The sequence below is a fragment of the Vespa mandarinia genome, chromosome 10 (genome assembly GCF_050613455.1).
Source record: "Vespa mandarinia isolate Hongniang chromosome 10, ASM5061345v1, whole genome shotgun sequence".
Taxonomy (NCBI): domain Eukaryota; kingdom Metazoa; phylum Arthropoda; class Insecta; order Hymenoptera; family Vespidae; genus Vespa; species Vespa mandarinia.
Genome location: NC_140819.1, coordinates 1,784,545 through 1,796,556, shown reverse-complemented (window position 1 = coordinate 1,796,556; position 12,012 = coordinate 1,784,545). Strand labels below are relative to the sequence as shown.

The following is a 12,012-nucleotide window of genomic DNA, read 5'->3' as shown; positions in this document are numbered from 1 at the left end:
CGTATATATTATATACGTGCTATACGATATACAGGGTGGAACGAAAGATAATTATCTTCGATAGCAGAGTATGCTAGAAATTAAGGAATAGACAAAAAACAAGTAATAAAAAATGTTCAAAGTCAAGCATTTAAATAAAAGAAACGAAATAAACTTTTTTTAATAATATCTTTCATCGTTGATTTAAGATTTTTAGTTTTATTACAAATTTTACTAGATAACGCACATATCTATGCATTCTATTAATAAGTAAATCCCGAACCCAAACCCAACGTCAAGATAGACGTATCGTTAAGCTGTATGCTTTCTGAAGCGACAAAGAGATACTTTTTCTTGATGTTTCATGTATCTTGAAAAATCACCGCTTGTTGTCGAATGTTTTTCCAGTTTTCTTTCGTGTTTTTGTTGCCGGCAACAAATGTCGCCGCTTGTTTCCTGTATCCATTCGGAACGGTAAAGATCAAAGAAAAACAGGAAATACGTAGCAACAGAAACAAATACTTCTTGTGTGTGTGCAAATGTAGTCTTAAAATCGAAACGAAACACATTATATTGCTTCAGTTTAAACAAAATGTTTCTATAAGTTGATATTTCTTGGAAATGTTTTGAAACATTTAACAAGACCGGCAAAAAGTTCTTCGCTTAGTTAATTAAGTGAGCGCACACCTTTAAATTACTACATTTTACTCAAAGAACCTTTCTGCTTATTCTAATCTATTAATCTCTAATCTGTTCTATTCATTGTATGTGATTATTACATACATATTCACTGATATAAAATAGAATATTAAAAATAACACTGTTTTTCAACCATAAATAAGCTAATTTATATTTCCTTGTGCTGTCAATTTAAACAAAAAATCGCACGGGATTGTTTGAATATTTTAAACGAACTATCCGGACACGCTTATGACTAATCAGAGATCAATACTTCCCTTTTCGTACATTTTTTACTTCTAAACTTCTTCTATGCAATTTCCCTTTCCCTTTCCCTTTTTTCCAAATTATTTTAACCGTCTTGCCCGACAATTAGTTTTTTCAAGTTACGACACAAAATCGAAAGTCACAATGTAACATGTTAAAGCGCAAGTTAGAATTATCGAAGCAAAACTTAGAACTCTAATATATCGCATAGCGCGACTCATTAGTAAACTCTGTGCATCATAATAATTATAAGAATATATTGTTATATTATTATACTTCGCAATCTTATTTCAGTAATATACAAAAACTAGGTCTCGTTTAAATTAATTTCCATTCGAGGGTTTGATGATCGAGTTTTCGAGAACAAAGTATAGTTCTTAGGCCAATTATGTATTCCCTGACGTATGATTTTACAATATCATCAACGCGCAAAGTTATTCTTTCATAAATTAATTTATAATTCTATTTCAATAAAATTTAAGATTAACCTGATAGTTTATTAAAAATGATCCTGTATAAATCTATATTTTATCTAATTAATTCGTAAATTTAGATAAAATTATCTCTCAACTAAAACTTGTCTGGACATTCCGTGAACAATGCTAATTATAGGCATCTAGGTGTATATTATCCGTGAATCTTTACGATAAACTCCTAGACGAAGTTTCCCGACGCTTGGCATTCCTACCAGTTCTGTAAGCAGGTGCTTGAATGAAGCATAAATTGCGAATGGGGAAGTACACAAAGTTCATCCGTAAGGAAGGAGGGTTGGACGTGCTTATAGCAAAAAAGAAGCTCAGTATATCCGTAGTTGACTAGTGGTATTAACTGAGCGTGACAGTGTTGGTTTTGGTAGTTGCATAGGCGTAAAAATATAGTTGAAATCGTAAATCCGTCGGGTTCTTGAGTTAACGTAAAAAACGTTTTACAGTCTCTTACGATTTTAATGTCCCTTCTACTTTTTTACGTACTTGACTTTTTTCCATTTTTTTTTTTCTTATTTATCTTTGATCCTTTTTTCTTCCTTTTATTTACCATTCGTTTAGCATTTTACGTACATTTTTGAAATAACAAGGAAACGCTTCCACTAGTTGAGAAAAGAGATACTAAAACGAAAGTCTGAAGCATCCAATGCTTTTATGCTTTTGACGTTAAAAAAAAAAAAAAGAAAGAAAAAAATGCATACACATACATCCGAGTGCAAGAAGTACTTACTTATAGATATCGCTTTGATATTAATCATTTAAGAGTAAAATAAAAAAAGAATTTTTATATTATTTTTAAATACGTTTTCAAGTTAAATAACTTTAACCCGATAAGATGAGACGAGGAAAAATAACAAAAGAGCTTTATTCACTCTTGACAATCCTGAAAGTAATAATGTTTTCTGAAAATCTATAAGAAAAAAGATCTATCAGAAGATCCATCTATCTGGTATCGGTTTAATGAATTCCTTTTAAAATTACAGATATACTACGATCTTACGAGTATATAACTTTTTTTTTTACGATGTTACTAAGAACGAGATTACTGAGATCGATTCAGTAATGGTTTCGAAAGCTTTTCTTCTCTTCTTTCACTCTGTTCTTTGTGTATAGTGGGATAAGCAGAGTCAGGTTAACACGATACACTTACAAGACACCTTAAACTGATAAATGGTTTGAGTAGGAACTTTCTTCGATTTCGAGCTTGCGATTCGAGAAGATCGTGAGCCGCTCGTTTTATCGTGAAACTTTCGAAGGGTAACGAGAATTAATCGCTCGACGATGAGGCAAGCCAACGAAAATGGATCCGTGGTTTGAACGTCTTCAAGAGTTAACTTCGGATGATCGAAAAAAGGCAGCTGTTGTGGTATCAACCGATCGATCAGCGGAGACAACACTAGTACGACGCGGGGTTCCTTTCTTCTTTTTCTTTTCTCCTATTCCTTCTTATTCTTCTTCCGACAGGATCACGTTGACGATTGGAATCCGAAGCTCGAAGCTCTGCTCCCGATGGCACGTAATTTACGAGAAAACTTCGGTCTGTCCTCAAAGTAAATCCCCTTTTCTCTTCACCTATTGACGCTCTGTCTTTCTAATGGTACCTGGTTTGAGATAAGGACCAAAATGCCTATGTCATGTCTATCCAATGACACCACGATCCAACATTTATACATACGAAAAGTGAGTATCCAAACTGACTCTAACTTTTAGAAGGCTTAATCAAGCGTTTCTGTCTCGCTATTTGTTATAACAAAAATATCCTTCTAGTTAGTTAGAATCATCAAGAAAATCGCGGTAAATTATTTTTTAAATCAAAATCCTTTTATTGTTTATATGTGTAGAAACGATTAATATCGCGGAAAGCAATTATTTCTTTCTAATTGCTTTCTAGCTACAAATACGATGTGAAAGTACAGAAGTTTGTAAAAGCTTTGTTCAATCGATGTTGATATCTTATTAAATTCGTGACAGATCTAAAATCATATTTCATTGAGACGAATAATATATAATATAATATATAAATATAATTATATACTCAATCGCAGGTGAACGTGTTATTTGAAAAATAAATTTATACGATATAAAATAATTGTGCAATTATTTTATATCATTTATTAGAACCGTTAATAGTAAGATAAAGTGTCGACAAAATTGCTAGTATTTCAATCCAGGTTACAAGGAGTACTTTGTCAATACTGTCAGAAAAATTAATTTATCTCTCGAAATCTGAAATACTCTTTATCGACGAAATACTCTGTATCATTGAAAATCACACGTCGAATGCAATATATTCAACATGATTGGTAAAATTACAATATATTGCAAAATCAAGAGGAATATTGTTTAAAATAAAATCACAGTTGATGGACTTCTTGCTTGAAATTTAATTATTCAAAAATAATTTTTTTCAATCATTTAAATAACAAAGCGTACCTATGGTTAAATCATTAAGATTATTTATCTGAATAAAATATGGTAGCTTATGCTGCATTACAAATCAATTGATTTATATATATATAAATTTACCATGAGAGCGAATTTATTCATAGTAACAGCAATACGCCAGGCAGAGACTTTCGTTTGCCGCATATGTCTTTAAAAAACCAGATATTAAATACGCAACCTGAGTAGAAAGTTCAGCAACTTTTTACGAGAAAAGTTATGTAAATCGTTTATCGCATTACTTCTTCCGCTCTGCAATATATTTTACAGTGTCTCCGAGCTAAACCTTCCCAAAGTTATAAATCTTCGGACGAGCAAACGTAGAGAGGAATTTTCGAGTTACAATGCGATATAAATTCCAATGAACGTTCTCGGTCAGTTAAAGAAAAAAGTAAACTTTATACGTCTTGCGACATATAAAGGGCTTTACTTAATATTTAATATTACTATTAACCTTATACGATAATACTGCAAAAGAAATAAATAGTGCTTTGAGCGTTTATTTTTTGTTTAAGTTTCATTTGAATCGTTATTCATAACAATTGTTGAATTTTCAAAGTGAATCTGTATGAATAACTGATTATAATGACTTAGCATGATTGTGTAATTTTAAGTTTCTCGCAGTTATCAAGTCAGATGTAAAACTCGATTTTTTAGTTGAGGAAATTAACTTCTTATAGTTACTTCCTGTGAGACTCATCGAGTTTAAAAACGGAAATAAGTTTTGGCCAATGTAATGAGTTTTGGTTTGTATGGAAGAGTTTAAATTGTTACTATACTATAACTTCCTGTTCTTGAAAAATAAAGTCACATTTTTATTTAAAGCTTTTTGTTTAAAGCTTTTTTAAATGTAACATTGGAATTCTCATTTTATAACTTAAATATTATCGAAACGATTAATGAAAAGCCATCGTTTAATTATCAATCGATCTCAACGACGTATGTAATGACTCTGAAAGCGCTTTGACTTAGTTATACCATTGGCATCTAATCATTTATACTCCCATGTATAATACATCGTATACTGCAATGAAGTTAACTAAAGATGGAGAATCGTAGAATTTGGATATACCTAATAGGAAATGTACCTCCATAAAGTCGATCTGATAGGCGAAATAGCAAATTCGAAACAGTAACAGATGAAACAGCAAGAGATGAAAGAGAAAGAGAGAAATGGAGAGAAATGTAACACGTCGAGCATATTTCCTAGTAGACGATACGCTTATCATCATTAATATTTTACGCAAAGCTACTACGGAATACGTAAAAACGATGCGTGTATAGTAATGCAAGGTGTATTAGTGATATCATTATATACGGTTATGAAAACGATAAAGAACAAAATATGAGAAAGAAGAATAGAGGAAAACAAAACAAAAAATAGAATAAATGCTCTAAAATTAAACATTATGAAAAAATTACGTTAGTGTGTAAAATCATCTTTAACGTAACCCTTTAACGAGCTCAAGGGATCAACCTCATACACCATATATAATACTTCGTGTATCCACTACTTTTCCTCCCTTCATTTCTCTCCATGTAACCTCTAAAGCGAGAACGCTTCAAGTCCTCGTTGGTTAGTATTCATAGTAAGTCGGGGGTATTCGTTCGGGTATCACAACGAGGTAATACTTTATTCTAATAACGATCCTCTCAAGGGAATGTTCCTTGTATACGAACATCCAAAATTCACTTTATCTATCGATACTATTTATGATATCTACATATATGTAAAAATCTATTCAATGATCGGATATCTGTTATGTTGTCAAAGAAAAGTAAATATAATGTAAATGTTATACAAATGTCGTTCAAGATTATGGAAAATTTAAACGTAATATATATATATATATATATATATATATATATATACACACATATATCTAAAAATGGTATGTATACTCGGAAAAATCATAGACATTATTTTTTACATTAGTACAAAGAAATATCAATAAGCGATAATTTCATTGTTTTAAAATACGAGGCTTGATTTTTATATCGACCAATAGCAGTTCTTATAAATTGCCAGTCATGACGTTAGTCATTTTCAACGAAAATAGAGATATATTAGGATCTATTATAGTTTATTTTCAACAAAATTTACGAAGATTCAAAAAAAGATCGTGAGAAGAAATATAAATTTGACGGAATAATATAAAAATTTTTGATATCTTATATTAAAAACTTTCTAAACTTTAACTAGATCATTTATTTTTGTTAACTTAATAGGCTGAACTATTTGTTTAAATTATCGAAATTAAAACGAATTAAAGTTCTTTACAACATTTCAATCAAATATTTCTATATCTTATTCATGTCTTTATTTACTCTTATGAACAGTACTAGCCTTATGTATTATTCTTATTCGATTTTATTCACGATACTACAAGTTTACTTTATGTCCATCAAAACGGCCACAGTATAGGAAAATATACTAGTTACGATTCAGTTGCACACAAAATGATGTTTAAACGTGAAGACAGAAGATTTAATATAATTTTAAGCTATCTACTGATTGTGAAATAATAGTCTATAAATATCTATTTTCTAAGAAGAGCAAAGCGTTCACATAAACGTCATATTATTCTTTTAATGAAACAGAAGACCAAATGTACATACATATATATATATCTGTATATATATATATATATATATACATATATAGAGAGAGAGAGAGAGAGAGAGAGAGAAAATAAAAGAACATGACTGAGAATGTAGCGACTTGCTAGGATATCCTAAGAAGACATGTAACATTTGTGATCCTTTTGCAAGGTCAAATATCCAACATCTTGAAAGCAACATGTCGTAGACTAGAGCAATCATAAATTCTGTAAGAAGGTTGCTACATGCGACCGAATTATACATCTCATAAAGTATTCCGAACCAGTTTCTAGAAAGTAAAGGGAAAGTATTTCGTATAATATTCTAGTGGATCTGACGAAAAGAAAGAAGAGAGGAGTTGGAAGGTGGAGGGTTTCGACGAGATTTGGTAAAGAGAATTCGAGAGATTCGAGGGTGGAAAGAAGAATAATAAGAACGAACAATACGCTGGAAGAAGTATCGATACGATGCTGATACGACGAAACGGTTAGGGAGAAATGAAATAATATTTCAATATGCTAAAATTATCGAACGAATTCACCCCTCTACTCGTTAACTGTAATCTTGAAATTCGAAACTCTCGTTTTATTTTTTCTGATTGATCCTTTTGTCTCAGGGAGCATTGATCTTTGTATTGAACACCTTGAATAAATTATAAAAATAAATTGAATATATTAGAAAATCTCATTGTTTATTGCGAGACATTGAATGATTAATTACAATCTTATGTTTGACAATAAGATTGCGTACAATTCGCATTTATATCGATGGGATTTAATAAAATAATTCTACTGCCGAAGAAATAAAAAAAGGAAATTCTCGACCCTTCCGTTATACATTACTAAAGGCCCCGATATTTTGTCGAGCTTCGATTTCCGAATATTGCAGATTCCTCAAAGCGGTCGACGAGAAAATTTCTCCTCACGTAACTGCAATTTATCTTTCGGACAAAGTAGCCACATGTTTTCGCAGATCGCTATGAACTGATCGTAGGCGATCGAAAAACGATACAGGATTGCGTATTGCTTTGCAAACGAACGATTCGATCTTTCATTTTATCGTGCAACTGAAATCATCAATACAAAGTCAAATACACTTTTCATCAGGTATTATCTATAATTAGGTGACGTCTATCGTTTAATAGCTATATTTTTTAGATTGTGATATTGTTTTTGTTATTATTATCTGCTTGGAAGATTTATTTATTTTACTATCAAAAATAATTCGCTGTGAGGAATTCGATCATCTCATTGAAATATTATCAGACTGAATAATGAATCTCAGTATAAAACGTAATACAAAAACTAATCCGATTAACGAATTGTAATAACTCACGAACAGCATTCTTTCAAGATTCCCAGAATAGGAGGCAATATATACGGGAAATAAGAGAATGGGTATAGTTGGACGACTGGAATAAATCGAAATCGGATTCCTCGGACACATTCGTCGATGCGTAAAATCTAATCGTATTTTTGAATCTTTTCCTATGCTCGTTCGTGTGAGTCGAAAAGTTGAAGCTATAATATACAGAATAAGTCGAAAAGAGATGCTATTCCCGGTAGAGGGCGAGAATCGTACTCTCGCTTCGCCATTAGATCGATCGGAAGACGAATGGAATTTATTTTCTACCTGACCGGTCGAGTTGTAAAATCAAGAAAAAAGGACTGACGACGGAAAGGATGATCGTGATAAAAGATTGTAGGAAAAATCAAAAAAGTTTGAAATACGACTTTCTATCCGTTACTCAAATAAAAATTATACTTTTTCGTAACTAACAAAATATTTGATTGAAATTTTTCCAAGACTAATTGATATTACCTTAATTTTTTATTATTTACGCTTTAATGGATATCCTAAACATCATGCAAACGTCACTTCTTTTCTTGGAGCATCTTCAAAGCGAAAGGAACGTAAAAGTTTTGTTCGAAATCAGGGAAAACGAATCGAAGTTCGTAAAATTGTACGAATACCGTATACTCCTGGCCACTTGGGTTTCGAGTGGTTTACTAAGATATTTTCGTAAAAGTTGTAGAAGAAATTCTAGGCTCTCTTTGAGAAGTGAAGGCGACGCCTCGAGTGGAAAAGAGTTTGATTCTTCCTCTTCTAAGTCGGTCAGAAACGGGCATCAGAAGTGGAGAAGTTGGTAAAGAACGCTTTTTCGGTTTAAACCTCACGAAGTAGTACTGATCCGAAAGGGCTTTTTGAACGAGCAATCGAAGAAAAAAAAGAATCAGATAAAACTTTCAGATATCGTTCGTTTCAGTTCATGCTTTTTAACAAGCATAGCAACGAATATTTAAATTCATGCACAATCTAAACATAGATTTTTATCAATTCGATGATACTGTAGGATAAAATTATTTTCTAAATATTCTTTATTCTCTTAAAATATTTGTTATCCCGAAATAAAAATTTTATTTTCATTTTACTTTTTGATGCTTGAGAAGATTGAAGAAAACCACCGTTAAACTTTTGATCTGTGATGATTATCATATAAATATATCGTTATATAACTCACCTAACGTGGAAACAGGGATGAAAAGCTGCAGGATTATCCTGTGGCGAAAATTTCGGCAAAGCACCGTGAAGAAGGGCGAGCCTTACTACCAAAAGTATCCCGAGCTGTGAAGAAAGAGAAAAGTTGATCAGTTTCAATTTCGTTCTTTTATTCATACTATCATAAAAAAATAACTTTGCTGCTTTTTAGTAAAAGATATGATCAGATTTGATAATCAAAGTAAATAATATTATTTAAAAATTTTGATATAATTTGTATAAGTAAAAATTCAATAACTAGATATATTGAACAAATACTATATAAATATTAATAATAATATAATTACATTTTAGTTCAACTAATCTTATTCAGGCTACTATAATAAATGTTGAATTTGTCTGTAAAATATTTGAAAGTTTTCGAATTCAATTAAACTAGTCAGAAAATATCATATTTAGATATCGTCATTGTAGATGTTGGATATAAAAATGTTTGAAATTATTATATTTTTTCTCTACTCGGACTACAGAGTTTTCACGTGACTATGCATATTTTCTATCTTTTTGTATCGTCGTTGTATATGCTTGGCCAATCGTAAACAACTACTCGAAACGAGACTACCTCGTTTAACGTTAAATGCGAATTGCGAATGTGAAACGTTACTACAATATAACGGTAATATTTATGCGTTGCAATTTAACGGCTACCCCTAAATATTTTCACAAATAACGGCAATTCACGTAACTCTTTTCGCGTGACTTAAATTCGTTTAACGTAATGTGTGTCCCGCTTGTGAACAACCTCACTCGTTGCCTTCTGGTAATTAATACAAGAGAATATCGATCGTTACAGTCGAACAAAAATATCTGTTCCATGAATAATGTAACGGTATAATGTTATAAGGATGAAGAAAAAATAAAAAGCTTAATAAAACATGGTCATGAATTAATATTTTTTCGGATCGTATACCTTTGAAGTGATCCTTTAACTATATCACACATTATATGTCTTCAGCTTTTTTTAATAGCAAAAATAATAATAAAGATTATTGTATATTAATACGAATCACTTTTGTAAACGTTTTACGTGCTTTCATGTATTTATTTGACATAATTATAAAATGGAAATTACAAGCGAAAGTATAGAGAAAAATTTGCTCTTTGATTTGGTCTTTGTTTGAAATTTCTTTTTATCTTTATTTTTAGGTTTACTAATAATAAATTAATAAAGGTAAAAATGCTAGAAATTAAAACTGTAATTATGACAATAAAAATATCAGAAACAAAAGGAAATCGAAATCAAATAAGAAAAAGCAAAAGAAACATTACACATTAGCAATGACAACGGATATTTAAATTGTTATTTCTCTACTTTTATTTTTATTGTTTTTGTATAAAATGCACAATATAATAAATTACAAAATGTACAATATAATAAATATTTTTATAACATACACGAATTTTTATCGATTATTTTTATATAAGCTGACTACATTTTTGTATGTAAAACAACATCGTAAAAGAAAATCATATGGAAATACATAAATTAAAGAACTATTAGTGTATATATAAAATATTTAAAATGTATGAATCAAAAAATTGGGAAAAAAATAATATCTCTCTAAACATATATTCATGTGATATCGAACGAATCTAAATCGAGTGTCGTATTTCACAATAGCGGTATTCTTTTTCCTGTAAATCCCTGAACGAATGATCGAATTGCAAAAGTACATAGTTTGACTCGTATATCGAATATCAGTGACAAGATATCTTTCAGAATGATTTCTATTTGTTTTGAAATAAAAATAGGAAACAATGATATCCTAAATAGAAAAATAATTGGATACCTAATTGTAAATAACCAAACCACGATTTCTTCTGTTTTACTTTATTTTCATATTCTATAAAACGAATTATAATATTTATATCGAAATCCTTTCAATTGAAAAATTTCACGTGTTTAAGAAAGAAAAGGAAGTGATAGTATCATTCCGTTTCTTAAACTTTATCGATATATTAATACTTAAGTAGCAGTCGAAATATTTTTTAGAAAAAAGGTCCGCACTGAATTTTTTCATGAGAACGTCAAAGAACACAAGTAAGCTTTTTTGTCCGTAGGACTCGTTGCTAACGTTGAAACGTCGTCACGTTCTCGCAAAGGCACAGCAGAATTCGTCGTCACATTTCCGTCACGTTCCACGGTAGCTCGCTAACCCAATAGCCGGCTGACTCGTCCTCGAGCAAACCACTCTCCGTTCTCAACTCTGAGAATTCGGAACGAATGTTAGCAGCTCTTTCGTCTTCTTCGCTTTCTGTCCACTATCTCTCTCTCTCTCTCTCTTTCCCTCTTTCTCTCTCTCTGTCTCTCTCTCTCTTTCTCTCTCTTTCTCTCTCTTTCTCTCTCTTTTCACGTACTGTCGAAAATACACTGGTAAAGGACAAAGAAAGAAAATAAAGGAAAGAAAGAAGGAAAAGAATCTAAGAGGAAAATAACATGAAAAAAAGAGGAGAGAAAGATAAAAAGAAAGAAAAGATCTCAAAGAAGTATAAAGAGATAGAGTTGGAAAAAAAGAAAGAAATGATATAACAAGAAAATATATTACTTGAGAGAATTCTAATAAAAGACAAGAAAGAGTGAAATAATAAAAAAAAAAAAACTAACATAGAAGTGGAAAAATGTCATTTTCTTGAGTCATATTTATATCGTATTCGATATATACCGATATTGATATCGTGAAACATCTTGTTCTTTTTAGTTATCCGACATTGCTAACCATTTGTTTCTAAGGGATGTATATGAATTTTTCATGTACTTTCCATTCTATTTATATATGTAGGCGTATGAGTATACATGTATAAAGTATCCAAATTATTTCGAAAAAACTGACAATTATTAAACAAATAAACATAATAATAGCTCGTAAATAAGTAGTAAAGTAAAGAGATAAAACAGATATCATAGGAAAAATCATTTTGTCATTTATATGAATTTTATTATCCTTTTAATAACGTTGTTTTAAAATCATATTTAAACATTTACATTTACAGAATACATAAT

At 30.7% G+C, this 12,012-nt stretch overlaps 1 protein-coding gene across 4 annotated transcripts in view; it reads right to left on the bottom strand.

Moving 5' to 3' along the window:
* Positions 1 to 12,012, bottom strand: part of LOC118444692 (protein O-mannosyl-transferase TMTC1) — a 158,000-nt gene that overhangs the window by 55,334 nt on the left and 90,654 nt on the right. For all 4 annotated transcript variants that reach the window (XR_014982645.1, XM_035873204.2, XM_085659754.1 and 1 more), the window contains exon 6: positions 8,974 to 9,077. Coding sequence is in view for 3 of the 4 variants with exons in the window: in XM_035873204.2 (XP_035729097.2) it covers positions 8,974 to 9,077 (104 nt within the window). In the remaining variant the exon portion in view is untranslated. The remainder of the gene's footprint in view (positions 1 to 8,973; positions 9,078 to 12,012) is intronic.